A 17,665-nucleotide genomic window follows, 5' to 3' on the forward strand; every position below is an offset into this window, starting at 1 on the left:
CCTAGCAAAACTGCCTGGAGGAGCACCATGATGCAGATGCAGTGTGCACATGTAGATCAAGACTCTCAATTACACCATTACACATCTGCCTATGCTACAGACACAGCCAAGGGGACTTCAGTCAGCACAGTGATGGGTGGAAAAAAAAAAAAAAAGCCTTCTGCATTATGTAAAAGTAAATAAATAAGAAGCTCTCAAAACTTTTCCCCATCATCTCTGCTAAAAGCACAGAGATGAAGCTATGCAAGGACAACAAAGGGAGGCAAAAAGAAAGGGAAAATGGAGACAAGTTAGCTGTCCATTCTTAATTTGATTATGTCTAGAACATGTTTCTAATATGTTCCCAGTTAAGTGGCAGTTTCTTGGAAGGCAATATCAGGCTATTAAAGTATTAACTTCAGCTTTCCTTTAAAATAAAATTGACCAATTCATCCAGAAACACACTCTTAGAGAGTTCAATTTCTGAAGATAGCTTTACATGCAGTCTATGCATACAGCTAATATATTCTTTACTAGAAATTGACCGAGAAGATGCTCATAAAGGAGGACATCCAACCAGTGATCCCAAGCCATGTACACTTTAAGCCAGCTGAGAGGGAAAAAAACAAACCACAACACAGAAAAACAAGTATTAAAATGCAAAGAAGGATTTATGAACTGAATTTATTTTTTTATCTACCAGTCAGTCTGAGTTGAAACATGAATAACCAATTCAACATTGCAATGGTATTCAAATATTTGACTCCAATCCCCTATTGCTTCTAAATTCACTCCGAAGTCAAGATTATTAATTCCTCCTGACAGAAAATCAAGATTTAATGATCATCTAATAGCCCTTAGGAATTACTAAGTAAACTTAGATGATAACTCAAACAAAACAGAATGATTTTATATATAAAGAAAAATATAATGCAAAATGCCCATTTATGCATTTTCTTTGCAGCAGCAACCTTTTTTTTTTTTTTTTTCCCCTCCTTTCTTTCTTTAGAAAATTAAGAGCAAAGGAACGTTTGCTATGCATAGTTAATGTGCAAGTGAAAACGGGGACCTTCGTTTCCTGTGGACATTTTTACACATTATCCACTGCTTGGATGAAACAGAGGAACAGCATACCTTGAAAAGAGCCCACAGAAGGAAAACACATGCAAAAATTTTAACTCAATGATTTTGTAGCAATAACAGCACTTAGTTAACGACAGCATCACTTTTAAGATCAAGCTGTCAACTCACTGAGCAACATTGTTTAAATAACGTGCTTGCAAAATTTTATAGAGAAACCAACTTCAACTTACTAAAACTGATATGCTGTGACTTTTAGGTAATTTTTTAAGCTTTCAGATCATGACTGCAGGGAAGCAACATTAAAAGTAAAAGCAGTGGAAAAATGGAGAGGCAAATTTATAGCCTGTGCATCAATTTCTTCTGCCTCAGAGTTTCCTTTGTTGGCAGAAACGCTTTACGGCTTTTTGCTCCTTTCCATCAATCAAACATCCGCTCATACACACATCATCCTGAGATGTCCAGAATCAACAAAGCAAGAATTTCACATTTCAAAATTCATTAATATTTCAGGAAAAACATTAAATTATGAAATCCATTATTAGCCTGTGACTAACCCGTAGATTGCTCTATTGACAGCACTGAATGTGTATGTAAGAAAACACATACAGAAGTAGGGGTGTCTATACCTACACACACACCTGCAACTCTAACATTTTTGTTCTGCCAGACATTAGCTAATTGGCTAAAAAAAGTTGATGTTACATATACATCACTATTAAGTGATGGTGAAGTGTCTTTTTTCTCCTTCAGACTATATGCATATACTTTGTTTCTAAAGGCAAATTAAATTTGACGTTTAATTTAAAAAGCAGGTTACCCTAATCTAGAGCTCTACTACAGCAACACCAGTAAAGGAGTGAAGCTTTCCATAGAACAAAACCAATTTTTTTCTTTTCTTTTTCATTTTGAGATAACTTTAGTCATAAGTAATTGAAAATGTAATTTAGAATTCATTACTTTTGGTGGTTAATTACAGAACAGTTCCAAAAGATGATCTAATAAAAATGAGTAATTTTCCCTGCAACATGGTAACAGAATAAATAACATATAACGCAGTACTTTTATTGCATTAAAAATATTAAATGTACACCAACATGCAACACAGCCTTGTTGTCTCAGCGTTACACCTACAAGCACATTCTAGTGATCATTACAGAAGCAGAACTACGTGGCCAAACGCATGGAACTTGGAAAAGGCATTCTTATATTGTGCACCTTCCTCTTAATTGGTCACAAATGCAAAATGTTTTTATCCAATTATGACTGAGCAAGTATTCCAAAAGTCTTCTTAAATAGAAATTAATGTATTTCCTAACTGCATCAGCTTAAGAATGCAGCTGAACCAAGGTTTTACCTCCATTCTGTATTTTCCATCTCTTTTTTTTCCACAAGGAAAATGGAAGGTATATATTTAACCAAGATAAAATATTTGATTTAGAAAGATTATGAAAATCTTTTTGCAGTCATTGGGTCCAATCCACCTCCAGCTATTTTGCTGCAAAAGAATCCATGACCTCACTCCTCTTTCACAAAGGGCACAGAAGATAAATGAACTCTTTGCCCATGTTCCTGATTACCAGAAGTGTGAATTAACCTAAACATTTCTCCATTAGTCCCCAGAACGTGCATCTTTTCTTTCCAAAGTGTCAGTAGACAGAAAGGTTATCAGTAGGAACACAGTTGATACAATTAAAGCCTTGGGAACCTTTTTTTTTGTCTGCAGATCTTTAGAATAATTTAAGTGGATTTACCATAGCTGAGTGGGAAGAACCGAAATGCACAGGCCATATAAGAAATTAGCTGTATGCTTCAGTGTAGCAAATCTTAAATTGTCAGCATTGCACCTGAAGTTAAATTTTCTATTTTGATAAGGTGTTTTACTTTAGCCTATCATATGGAGTTTCCTAATAATTTCAGTTCTGTATGGCACAGAAAAATTTTAATTCAGGGTATAATATTCTCAAGGACATGTGTCCCTGCACAAAAATTGGAGTCTCTGTGTATACTCTCAAGAATTGTTTCATGATATATTGTACCTGACAGTACTTAGCAAGAATGTCACGTATCACAAATATTGGTGAATAATGCACAGTGCAAAGACTGCGAATGTCAGTATAATATTTGAGGTATCTCAACACTAACACACAGGATCTGAAACATTTGCAGAGACACTGTCATGATACCACGCCTACCGCACAGCAGTGCTTTCAAGATAAGTTTATTAGGATGTCTTTAAATACTTTGTTTTATAAACCATAAATACCACATCGCTGTCTTTTTTCATTTGTACATCATCTACTGAAGAGATGGAAAACTCAAGATGCCTGTGGGTTTTGCAATGGTAAGTCACCTTGACTGTACTACTACATTTCTGCTTAAAACTGGAAGCAGCCAGCTTTGACATAACAGCAAAAACACCAGAATTATCTCTCATCACACACATATTGCTTTTTTTTCACCTCTTTTCTCCTAAAGCCTCTAAACACTGTCGTTAATACTTAATATTTCTTTTTTTGATCATAATAATATTTCTTTAAAATGACTCTGTAAAGAATCAAAAGACTTCAGACCACATAAGAATTTGCATGAAAACATGAACTAACATATTTCAGCTTATGAATTTTCAGGTTATACTTCTAAAAATCAACATTACCTTAAAAACAACTTTTTGCTCTCTATATAACTTGTATTAAATAGGAATAAATTGATATATACCATGAAACCATCACTTGCCTCTATGGAAATAGTTTCCAAACTGACCTCTCTCAAAGAGGGAGTATAAGATGTATTTTATTTTGCTTTGTGTTTAGATGAGGAATCACGCAGCCAGAAATGAAACTGGCCACTGATTGATTCAACATATGCTGCAGATAAAAAACATACCAGACATTTTCTGCTGTTTGAAAATTAAGATGCAAATATTTTTCATTCTCAGCAAAGAAGCTTCCAACTCTCATGGTTGAAAACATTATTCAGATAAAAATAAATTTTAACATTTTCAGATTACAAAATAACTACAGTTGTTTTTAGATTTAACCTTTTCTGTCAACACGTGGGAGTCAAGTTAATGAGGATGAAACATTCTAACTGATAGGCATGATGGGTCATCATAAGAGCAAAATTTACAAGTGAGAAACAAAGTTTAGACACTGATAAACCAAAACTACAATAATACCTTTCTCACTCAAACTACTTTGACATTTTGAAATGCTTTTGCATGCAGAATCAGTCTGATGTCCATTTAGGGTGAATGTAAAATTTCATTGCTGCATAAAAGATTTGTGCCAGCATAGAATTTTTATGTATGCACAAATGTTTCCACAGTCATATGTGTGTAATATTATGGTATACAGATGTTACTCTCATTTCCTGCACAGAAGTGACTTTTAAGTCCTGCATATTCCCACCATACAGTATCAAGATGAAGCAAGTGATAAAAAAAGACTGAATTTTTCAAATGATAAAAACGCTTTGACCTTTGCTGTAGAAGGGTTTCTACCTTTCACACATAATTTGCGCTACTGGTTGTCTGCGGCATGTTCTTAAACATATTACTCTTGGTCATGGTACATTTTACTCAGAGATTCGTCTGCTACATCCAAATACTGTCTGAGGTACTCCTCCATATGTTAAATGAAGGATTTCTCCACAAGTCCTTCTAAGAACTGCTAGAATTAGAGTAAGGGACACTGATAATCACAACAAGGATCAACTGTACTGTAAATCAGCAAATGAGACTCACACACTGGAAAGTACATATGATTATATTTCTGATGGAAGCATATGGATCAGTAAAGGAGGATAGTTCTGTTTGCATCTTGAGGATGTATAAAAAAAGTTTCTGCCTTAATTTATGCTGTTTGAAAGGCCTGAACTACTTTTCAAAACTTTATCCTTCAAAGGCATTCTTAATATTCAAAAAGACCCTGCTAATTAACTCCTAAAACTACCTCAATTCTAACCTGCTTCTCCTGCTCCTTAGAAAAGTTTTAATTACACAGATTAAGCACTGGGATTCCAGCTGTCACCTTCCAATAGCTTTCTTCCTTTTTAAATAAGGTGCTTTTGTGCCGATCTCTCCTTTGCTTTGAGAGGAGCTTTGGACAGGTTGTTCTTATGATTTAGCAATTCCATTTGACTATTAAAAAGGATGTGACAGTATGGAAAGCACATTTAACCAGTTACAGAACATTCTGCTTTCTTCTGAAATGTCGACAGCTGGCCATCAGAGTAGGTTTTATCCAACACAGCCAATTATTTGGATACTTAAGTGATACAGACCTTAATGTAAGGACATACTTTCAGCAGAAGGATGGATTTGGATGACCTCCACGGAGGCTGCTTCCAGAGCAGACTTTGGTTTGATCCTAAGAGAATATACATCAAATGACAGAATACTGCCATTGCTGTTCTAAGCCACTTTCTCAATTAACATTCAGTGGAAAAGAGTCAAAAACAAACAAACAACTGCTTCATAGGATCAGAAGACTTTTATCAATGCATTCACAACTATCACTGCTGTATGAATAAAGTAGGCAATACAATGGAAGAAGCTCCATGGAAATGTCAATGGAAAAAAATTGTTCTGACTTTTCCCACTGTGCAGGGCTTCCTGGGTCAGGCCACAGGACAGGATCTGCATTAGCAAATATCTGCATATAAACATACATAATGTTTTGCTACAATTCTTCCTCTTACAGACACTGTTCTTTAGCCAGGATGCTGAGCACGGGCCCTATTTCCTGATTTTTCTGTGGTCCCAAGCAATGGGCAGGTGATTGTATCACTAGATATGCCTGATAAGTAGGTACGTGCAATTAAACAAGGAGTGATACTGACCAACTGATAATAATGAGAATAAAAACCACTACAATTTACTACAAACCACTGGGCAGAAAAACACTATTAATACAGCACTTCACATGACATTTGAAGTAAATGCCTTCTAACAAAAAATCAGATTATTATATTTTAATCAAGAACTGCTTAAAAATCTCCAACAGCTCTGAGTTGCAGCTCTGATAAACCAGTGACATTCAGAATGTTCAGGAAACAAGTACATTTTTCCTAGAAGTAGACAGAAGAATCTACATATTTTGGAGCGTCATAAAATTCATCGGGATTTCAGATCCAGGCTAACTCAACACTGATGTATAACTGATCTACTCCAGGTACTGTCCTATGCAACACACTATGCTCCCTGCCATCAGCTCCTAGCTGTCTGCATCAATTTCTCATAATTAAAACAATAAGTTCTTCATTTCTCACTTGTCCCACCTTCCTTGCAACACAATTCCTAGCTCCTTGCTCACCCTGCCACCATGCAATGTCACAATGCAGCCTTTGGTAAGACCTCCAAGAGAAGTCTTCTGTCAAGGTAAAAAGAATAATTCCTGCAGAAAATGAGGCAGAAATGTTATAACTGTCAGTAAAAGTCTTTTTGTACCTAAGCTGCATATTTACCTCCAAGAAAACAGAGAAACTAGAATTATTTACTAGTGTATTATTATATATATTACTGAAAAATGAAGCAATATTATAAATAAAAAAATTCACTGTGTACACCATTTCTCTCTACAGAATCACTTGCTAACTGTTAACATCCATTTAATTCTCCAAAAAACACTTCAATAGCTTCAGTGTATTGAACTGAAGTGTTTGAAAACAGGGTGCGACTTGTGGTATTAAAAAATTTAATGATAAAATGCACAGCTTTATGAAGGCATGGAAACAACACTGTTCTGTACATTCCTGAAGACTTTCGTACTTTAAGAGAAAGACATTGTCTATAGGATTTAAACACAGAACCATATGAAAAGGTATTCAAAATATAAAGTTCCACAAACATGTTACAGCAAAATAAAATTTAATAAATTTAATCCTTAGTTACTGCATTCATCACCATGTGAGTTATCTCCACACTAAGAATTTACTTCATCAGTCTTGAATCCAATTTTAACTTCTGCCAAAACCTAGAACTGTACTATTATAAACAAAAAATGGAATGTACTTGTGTACTTGATTTCTACCACCATGTGGTTTCCTTGCAGGTAATCGCAGAAAATTTATTAAAATGTATCATATAAAAATGGCACAGCCATTTGTGATGAAAAGTCACAGCTCATTTTTGCAGTGATACCAACTACATAACCCTGGATCTTGCTGAAGCACACTGCCTCACAAAACCTTAATTCTTTCACTCATTATCATCCCCCTTCAGTCAACAACTACAGATGTTCACAAGACAGGTTGAAGAGAGATAAAGGAATAAGCTTTCCTGAGCTAGAGCTCTTTCCTCTTTGTCAGAAAATATGCAAAGACTGGGGGGAAAGATGTAAAGGGAAATATACCCAGGAAAAGAAGAAAAAAAATGACTGAGGATGAGAATAGTATTTATATGTGGACTGGATCAGCATATTTACTCTCTCCTACTATCTAATTCAAACTTTTTTTTTTTGGTATACGTCTTTAATGTTAAATTTGATTTACTTCTTTGTTATATATAAAAGATTAAGACTGTGAATACAAAGAGTTCAGCAAAGTTGACAGACCACATTTATTTTCGCAAGTAAATAAGCATCCCTCAAAAGACAACTCATTCTGGTTACAATTTCGTATTTTGATAGCTCACATCTTTAATCTGGCTTTGTTTGGTTCTTTAAATCGATGACAGGGTACAGAGTTGAGCTAGCAGTCATGATTAAGAGGTCAAACATTGAATTCAGTAGTTTTTTTTTTAATCTACTTCTTTCCTAAACTAGCAGTTCAGTGTCTTAACTTATTCATATCAGCAGGGGGCTATGGGTGAGCACTACCCCCTAGTCAAAAACACAGAGGCAAGTTTCATTATCATCTATTGATTGAAGTAAGCAAACTCAATAGGAGCTCAGATAATCCAAACACATAAATATTGCCTTTTGAATTCAATAATTGTCTTCTTTCCTTTCTTCTGAATCATCAATTCCTCTTTGAAAACCTTCAAAAAAAAAGTTGCTTTTTCTTTTTTTTTTCTTAATTTACTTTTTCAGGGAACCTCTTTTGTCCTTACACACAGAAAAAAAAAGCAGCAAAAAGGTACTCCCACAGACAGAGCCCGTTAAAAATCAGATTATTTCCACAGTATTCTTCTATTATTCACCTGCCAGTAAAATATGTACACCCATTGTCTCTGCTTGAATGCCTATTTTTATCTGACTGAGGCTATATGGTCATTTTTGTATTTATTACTGGGTTGTTTTTTTCCTTCTTCTAAAGCATGTTTTTCTGTTCTCAAAAACTGGGCCACATGCCTCTGAGGAGAAAGTAGTGCATTATTTCATTCCCACCTTTTCTTCTTTTTTGGCATCTCTGAGGCCTGCTATGCCCAGAAGTGCTTCCACTCAAGCTGGACCATCAAATCAATTATCACAGCAGTCTGCTTTCTAAATATGAATGGCAATGAATGACAACAGGCAAGGCAAACTTTCAGCTTTGATTTGTCATTGGTAATGTAAATTTTTTTGTTTTGTTTTATAGATGTTTGTTATAGTTGTAATTTGACCAATTCTTCCCCCTGCTGTCTGCAACTGCAGTGTGTTGATGTTGAGATGAAAAGCTTCACCTTTGCTAAGTCAAAGACACAAAGAAGGAGAAAAATGTTATAGGGAGCCATTATGAATACAGAGATTCTTTCTGCTACCCTCTTTACTGAAATCATTGTCAATGCAAAAGGATGCACCATAATTTCTTTTTTAAACCTGTTTTCATTTCTAAGACTCCACGATTTCAAGATGCAATTGTTTTTAACTGTTACTACACCATTTAACATGAAATCTCCATTTGCAATAACAAGCTTTTTTTCCCCCAGTTAGAGTTAGCATGGCCTTATGACAGTACTAAAAGATTAATTACTGTATAAAAGCTTGCACATAAGATCTAAAGTACGAGACAATGCAAGCAAACAGTAAGTTAGAAAACAAGAGGTCTTACACCTTACTTAATATTTAGCAATCAGTCACAGTTTGAAATCGATATTTTCTCCACAGATTCACTGTTTTCTTAATGAAAGAATTAAGCTATGAAACAAAGAGTAAAAATATTTTTTGTTCTTTCCTTCATTACCAAAACTGGTTCAAAAACATTCTATGAAAAGCTTAAATTATTTTTGGAGAACAGATCAAATACTACAGAAGTGGATTTTAGACAGCAACTGGGACACATTCAGAGTACTTTGGAGTGAATTCACCTGAAAGTTTTATTTATTGCCAGGATATATAATCTGATTAGCATTAGTGGAGAGATTGTATTGCCTATTCTAGAAGAAAACAATTTCAGCCAAGGACATACTAAGTCATTTCAGAAGTCACAGACACAAACGAAACTCAAACTTTTACTTAAGCCCTACCAAAAAACTCTTGGATTACAAATCAGTATTAATATTCTCAAAAAGGGAGGTTTAATGGTACCACCTAGTGGTATCCATGGACCATATGAGTCCATTATAGGAATGAGTACTAGGAAGGCTTCCTACAAGCTTTTGCTGAATACTAGAACTGTTTGTGATTTCTTCTGAGCCCTGGTTTTACATACATTTATTACTTTAGGATTGAAGAAGATGAAGACAGTAATTTTTTTGTTTTTCTTTTTTTTCGTCTTCCCCTTGCATAGTATTCAAAACTTATGCAAAACAGACTATAACTGACTCCAAAACAAATAATTCCATTTCTCCTCTAAGGCTGTGGAGCAATTTCATTCTGAACAAGAACTTTCCATGTGCCAGTTGTGAGTTATGCTTCATAAGAGAAATAACTACTCAAGAGTGAAGAGACGAGCTGCTTCGGAGCACATCCTCAGGCCTGATGGACTGACTACCTGTCAGACAATGTTGAAAGTAGGATTATGTCTGAAAAGGTTGACATACCACAGATTACTCTCTCTAAATCAAACACTTACTGTTTAGTTAAACGCAGTGAACTTTAATTTGATCATCAACATAGTAAATTTGTATTGATACTTTTTAGAAGGCTAAAGCAAGAGTCTGTATTAAATATTTTTAACTTGAAATACTGATAGTAAGAGCAAGCCCTTATTTATTTATATTTTTTTTTTCCTGAATTTTAGACAAAAGAAAAAAGCTAACAAAGTCCCAGTTCTAATTGTTTGAAACCAAACATAAAGGATATAGAAACATAAAAACTACTCCATTGGAATGGAAAGTGGAAATTGAAGTCCTGTGCGCATCTTATTCTTTCACTTTTTCTTTTCATTTCATATCAAGTATTGAACTGATGGAAAATATCATCGTTTAGATATTCAAGTCTACATGAGGAATTGGGAAAAAAAAACAACAAAACAAAAAAACCCCCACAAACCACTAAAATCATGAAAGCTAAGGCTTTGGGAGAATCAAATAATTTCTTAAAAACAAAACCTGTTAAAAATGGCATAAATCTTGTTCTGTTGGAATACAGCATAGAAAAGAAAATGCAGAAAGTGCCAAAAAATACCCAAATAGAAACATTCTGAACTTCCTAAGAATAAGGAAGTTGTTACAACCGTCTTGGGACTTTTCAGACTATCCTTTCTTCATAGATACTAACAGGTGAAACAGGCACTCTATGAGCAACAGAGAATACAACAGGAGAGGTGCAACTGTTTTCCAGTTAAGAAGAAAGATCCAAGATTGCACTTGATACAAAAAATGTCATGAGGAATATTTGTCCAATTTACAAGTTCCACATCTCTAAAGACTAACGGAATACTATTTGTTTCTAAGAGTACAGATGGGAGTAGAAAGACTATACAGGCTCAAGTTCTCTTTCAGAAAAAAACATCTTCAAGATAAAGATAACCTCATTTCTCCTATCATGAATAACAATGCTTAAGAAAAGTGTTGTCAGGAACATTAAGGTCACTCCAGAGCAAAGTATTGTAACTTGTACGCATACACTGTGAAGATAATAATGTATTTGCCTGACGACAATTACTTGTCTTTCAAGTACCTAGTTCTACTGTTTATTATCACTTGAGATTACATCACCTCAAAACCTACATCAGTATAACTACCAAAGCTGTGACCTCCTTTTTAGATAAATATACCAGAGAGCTCTTAGTATTTCAGCTTCTCATACAATCTTTTACAGAATGCCCCTGTTAACTATATCTTGGGGGAAGCTTTGAAAACAAACAAACAAAAACCAAACAATTAAAACAAAAACCAAACAAAAAAACCCAACAACATCAGATCAGATTGCTGGTAGATCGCAATTAATTTACTGCTTTAAGTTTGCAGTAATGTTTAGAAACAGCTGAAATCCTGACCTCACTTATTTGATTATAATACCAGTGACAATTGGTGACTAAATTTGAATAGTTACTTGTTTCTGCATTAAATGAACACTGCATTTTATTTCTTTCTTGTTTTCAGACTGCACATAGTAAGATTACATTTTTTCTGTTACCAGCAGAGGTCTGATGTTTTAGGGAAAGACGTCTCTGTATTTTATAATCTTCATTATCTCCACATTTTATAACTAGAATAATCACCATAAGTGATGAAGTTTTACCACATGCATTGTGTCACAAACCACCAATGTCATTCAAAAATCTCCAAAACAAAAAGAAAAATCAGTATAAATCCTCAAGGAAGATCAGATCCTGAAGAAACATTGTCAGTTTGATATTTTTGAATCTATTTTGTTACTGCAGAAATCTGCTCACTTTGACATACAAAAAAATAACAAAAGATCTGCACAATAAATAGACATGTTCCCTATTTCAATATATTTGTTCTAACCTAAATTTGTAGGAAGAGGTACAGAAAGACTGAGAATCCACTCCAGTAACATATTCATGAACTCAGAGGCACACAGACATTATTATACAATTTTATAAATTGACATATTTAAACAGAATTGTCTTCAACAAGAGAAGAAATCCCTAAAGCATTAAAATGTATAAAAAAACCACACGCTAAAAAAAACCAAAAATATCATAGCTCCAACTTGAAAAACACCAGCATCTTCTTTTATTGGTAAGCATTCATCTGGAATACATTGCAGAATATGTACGTGGTATTTAAATTACATTACCTAAGGTCGTCGCCTTCTGCAGTACAGTTTTGAAAGGACTAAGCAAAACCAACTCTTTCAAGGTTTGTGTAATTCTTTTGTTTTGCTTTTAAATAGAGTACAGCTCATTCTTAGACTTTGAATTTACTCAAAATATATTTCTATTATCATTATGTTGCACCAGTTCTTTACGCATCATTAAGAGTAGCTCCAACCTACTGGTAGCACCCTTTACATGAGTACTCAATGCGAAGTAACCTAGCAAAACATTTTTACCTATTAAGTAGCACTTAAAAACTATTAAGATAGTTTTTAGGATGTGAAGCTCCTACCTCAGCTACATATGTTATCAACTTAACAGCTAGTTTCAGAACTGCAATGGAGACACTGACACAAATGTACTACTCTCATGCAGGTCACAAAATGAAAGTAAGATACTGAAGCTGTCATAAACTTAAAAATATAAATCTTGCCAGAGAAAGATGACCTGTTCCAGCACCAGTGCTAGTGTATGTTAGTTTATACAGATAATACAAAAATAATAATAATAATAATTTAATAATAATAATAATAATAGTGCAGAAATACAGCATTTGTTTACTCATCCATTAAATGATGGAAGGGGAAAAAGTGTCTGCTTCTCAAAGGAGCTTTTAGATTTTTTTTAGATAAAGAGAGAATACAATGAACGCAGTCCTAGGAGTGATGGCATTACTATCTGCTTTTAATTCTGCTACTTGTTTGACTCTAGAACAAAACATTGGAAGAGAATGAATTCACTAAACTTCTATGCATTTAAAAGGTAGAGAATCTATTGTAAATGAAAAATTTAGTAGTATAGTTTTGGAGCAAAAAATACTGCAGAAGTACCTTAAGTCCACGAACAATTTACTGAAACAAAAAGCACTGGGACAATGATGCTACAGCATGTTCAAGTTAATTGTTTTTCAAATTAAAAAAAATAATAATCATGGACTTAAAAGCAAATAAATAAAGAGAACATCAGAGAGTATTAAGAATAAAACTAAATTTCTTCAATTGCACTGTCAGGTCCACATGAAGTCTCTCACACCCTGTACTCTTGGTGGACCTTTCCCAACACTTTTAGAAAGTTCATCTAGACTGTTCCTCCAGCAGGAAATGGTACCCTATACCCGTGTCTCTGCTGTTGGATGTTCTGGCATAGATTCTTAAATGAATGTGTCTAAAAAGATAAAATCAAAAAAAGTGAAAAGAGACGTGGTAATGAGATTCAAGCTTCTTACACAGGGACATATTGCCTAACTACACATCTCTGCCTACTAAGTTATCACCAGCTCTAAAAAGACACTTGCTTCTGCTATGCTGACCTACCAATGTAATTTTCTCCTGATTGTACAATCACAATTTTAAAATTTTTGTGCTTTGTTCTGTTACATTATAGTCAGTAGGATGAATACTAGTTTTGCATAAAGTGAACTACTTAAACTGTTACAGTTAAGATGACAGCCACTAATAAAGAAACTATGATGGCCTCTGTGCTGTGGTTATAGGCCTGTCAAATTCTAAAATACATGCCTATAACAGGATGGAACAGGCAATTCTCTATCTGCAAAATAACCATTTTGAAGTAGATATACATCGGTTTAATTAACTGCTGCGAAGTCGTACATTGCAGCAATGATTTTTACCTTTTTCTTTTATATTCATTATATATATTAAAATAAAAAAGCCAGCATACATGACTTTACTAATTAATGCTACAGTAGAAAAGACTGTCAAATATTCCAGTATCCAAATGCAAATTAAGCTAGCTTTGCATAAATTCATTTCATTCATTAGTTCTTATGCAGTTGGTAAATGAGCATGAAGCATGAGTATTCTTTCTCTGTGTCTAAAAGTTCTCTAATGTCAGGTACCACACCTAGATTCTATAATTAATTGTCTGTTTTTACATGTCCTCTCCTCTGTATACATAACTTCTAGACTGGAAGTTGTATGTTTCTAAATCCCATGAGTAAATTTATATAATAATTTCAATCAGATTCTTGTGTGGGACTAACATTTATAGTCTCACATCTAAACCTTTAGCTATTCCCTAAAAATTTCGTGTAATATTTTCGTCGGTGACTCTGCTTCCAGACCTGAGATTAGTTATCTTGTTGGCTTTCTTAGCTTCCATAGTTTCTGCATAGTCTCTGGGAATTTTCTTGGTCACCGCTGGGTAACAGATCTCTCCCCAAGTAAAAACAGAGAGGTAACATCTCTCATAGATATTTCTCATCAAGTTACAGATAAAAGTATATTTTGATTGTGGAATTCCTTCAGTTCTGAGAACAAAAGCATGCCCTGAATTAAGAATGATTGTGAAACAAGCAGCAGAATTTGTTTATGGCTATAAACAAATTAGGAACTTCCTTTTCACAAAATCAGGCATATGGCAAACATTTTATTCCAAATTATAGAATCTTTGCTATCCATATGTAAGAGAGCAGCAGAATTTGCTTCTACAGCTCCTCAAAAAATACAAAAAGAAATTAGCCAACACCAGTCTAAACCTAGCTGATTTATAAAATAGATGTACTCAATGTAAGTATCTTAGCCTATGACAAATAATTCATTTTCAACTAAGATTTTTAAGTATTTTTAATTTTTAACTTTTTTTTTTAATTTTTTTTTTTATTTTAAGCTCTAAGACGTTTCAAATAAAAAACTGAAAAAAACTACATATAACTAACATTCTCTAAGGGAAAAGAGAAAACTTAGCAGTTACTCAGCTATTCCTCAAATTTTCTCAAAACCAAACCTGCAGGCTGCAATAATTGTTCAGGGTGTATTTAGAGTATGTTATATTCTTCAAGAAAGTAAACCTACTCTATTGTAATTTGACTTTAATGACTACACCCAGTGCATCTTCCAATGAAATAGGAACATATTTAAGACTACTGCTTGAAAATGATGATCAGCTATGGTCCCAAACTGACTGTAAGAAATTAATGTTTTTCACCCACAATTAATTTTACTTCTGTTTTTAAAGATCAAGACAAACATGCAGTTACGTTTCAAAATGACATTTTTGACATACCATGAACTCATTATATTTTTGACCTTACTCTTACTTGAAGATTGAGCTGCAAACTTAAAAATCCACAGTCACAAAGGTGAAGTCCACTGAGTTTTCACATTGGCTCAATGGTTTTCCGTGAGAACTGTTTGCAGGCTGTTGTGAAACAGCTTTTCTCCACTCAGTTCATAAAAGTTTTTAGAAAGCACCTTACCTCGTGGCACGCGTTTCCTGCGATCTCTGAATGCAGCTCCTGATTGCAAGGCCTCAAGGAGACTATCCATCACTCCCGTCTCGTCACCTTCTGAGAATATGAGAAAAATATTAATCTCAATGCAATTGAAATGAGATTGTTAAAAAAAAAAAAAAAAGAAACGAAAAAGAAAAATGGTGTCAATTCTATGTAACACTTCTAAATAACACACATATGTTTTAATGTAATGGACGCTGTCAGTTCACCAGTTATCACTAGGAAGTTTGGGTACGATGCTTTATTGAGCAAAATTTATGCCAATCCTACTTCTCTTTTAACTTAAAGTCATGTTATCCTGTGCATTATTGATGACATCTTCAGCATGTAGACAGTCAGCTGCTGGTAAATGACTGCTGTTTCAATTATAAAATACTTCTAGGACTTCCTCAACATAGAAACAGGTCACTTTCTTGATTTACACAACGTACATAGAAAACCTGATGAAACTGAATGCCATTAAGTTCCACATTGTAGTTCTGCACATATTTTTGTGTTGCCTTCTATGATACATTGAATCCTTATCTTAGGATATGCTAGAATACATACACCCCATACTACATGACTACACATGTAACAATAAGTAAATAAACAACAAAGAAGAAAAAAGGTCATGCAGGGAATGTAAGAGCTGTAAAACTTAAAAAGTAGAACTCTACTTCTACTAGATCATCCTCTTTGTGTATCTTTGTTGTTTTATGACTAACTATCACTACCATCCCCTCCAAGTTTAGAGGATGCTTTTAAAGTGCCAGACTTCATGGAGCATGATGAAAAATTGGGCAGACATATATATTTAATGTATTTAAGCCTCCATTAACATTTCAGAAATAGAGGTCAAAGAACCAGTTTTATAAAATGATTGATGAACGTCTCTTTTCCCATTCACATCTGTATTACAGCCCCAAACTAAAATATAGAATAGACCCAGCAGATAGGTGGGCATTTTGCTCATGTCTCCCAGACTTCAAACTAATAGAGATTTCACCATCACAAGGTGAGAAGCTCCTTATTTTAAACAAGAGAATTACATTACAGTAAAACACTTCTGGCTTCCACAAAGCGTAGGAGGTTACATTGAGTACATTCAGGCTCTCCTGTGTTGAAGTTTAAAAGCAGTATATTAATGCAAAAGGTATTCTCTCTAGTTCTGTTACATTTAGATTTATTAGACTAAACCTAGATCTGATATAAGAGCATGCAAATTCTAAATGACTACCCGGTTCCAACTTCTACATTATGATCAACAGTATAATTACTCAGTAAATTTAAATTATATATCAATGTAATTTAAGCCACTACATATAATACACCACAAAGTTATCTTCAATGTCAGATGCAAGGAAGCAGCGCAAGAGTAGCAACCAGAAGACTGAAATACCAGGTTTAATTACATTTCTTCCAAAACCCTTTAAAAAATAAAAATAAAAAAATGCACTTGCAAAATGAATAAGTAAATTAGCTTCTCTTGGTTCACACGCAACCATAGAAGACCAAACCTTGTCTAAAGCACACACCATAATTACTTTTCTTTGTGTGTCTTATATTACAGAAGCTCATTTATTGCTATATTGTTGGTTCTGCATTACATTTATTTTCTGAATCAAGATCTGTGAACACTCTGACCAAACTAATATTCTTCAAGTTGGTCTGAAACATTTTATGTACAGTAAATGATTGCAATACGTATGGAATCAGTGAATAGGACAACAGAATCATAAGATGGCTGTGGGTTGGAAGGAACTTAAAGATCATCTTGGTCATTAAAATATTGTAAGTGTAGAAATATAACAGTATTATTCAACTTCCATTAAAAAGTTGGTAGAATTTATTCTAAAAAAAAAACAAACAAACACAAAACCAAACCTTCAGTACTTCATAGATGTTTATGCAGCCTTCTACATTTTATGCTGAGTGTGTCATTCTTCCTGCTAATTACCGCAAGTGCTAAAAAACACCTTATTTTTGGAATATCAAATGTACAATTCAAAGAGACAAGCTAAGGAAGCTCTGAAAGCTCTGAAATACACTGTTGAGATTTTTAACTCCTCACACAGCATATTAGTTCTGATCTCACCGCCACATCTCAATCAAAGCCGTGGAGTGATTATGTGGAAACCGGACAAGGAGTTGCATTTTTAGTCAGCCTTCATTAAAATTCATATAAGAGGATTCAATAGAAGTTTCAGACTTAATCCATAATTCTTGCTGAGATACTCCACATATTACCAGCTATCACTTTGATTTACTTTTTTTTTTTTT

General features: G+C 34.1%; 1 protein-coding gene across 5 annotated transcripts in view; it reads right to left on the reverse strand.

Moving 5' to 3' along the window:
• DIAPH2 (diaphanous related formin 2) overlaps positions 1–17,665 on the reverse strand; it is a 151,309-nt gene that overhangs the window by 17,608 nt on the left and 116,036 nt on the right. For 4 of the 5 annotated variants that reach the window (XM_085544581.1, XM_085544579.1, XM_085544578.1 and 1 more), the window contains one exon: positions 15,368–15,457. In XM_085544581.1, coding sequence (XP_085400707.1) covers positions 15,368–15,457 — 90 coding nt within the window. Of the gene's footprint in view, positions 1–13,285; positions 13,315–15,367; positions 15,458–17,665 lie in introns of those variants that run through there. The other variant, XM_085544580.1, reaches the window with a different exon arrangement.

The sequence above is a fragment of the Coturnix japonica genome, chromosome 4, assembly GCF_054131305.1.
Source record: "Coturnix japonica strain WE chromosome 4, WE-NBRP24, whole genome shotgun sequence".
Taxonomy (NCBI): domain Eukaryota; kingdom Metazoa; phylum Chordata; class Aves; order Galliformes; family Phasianidae; genus Coturnix; species Coturnix japonica.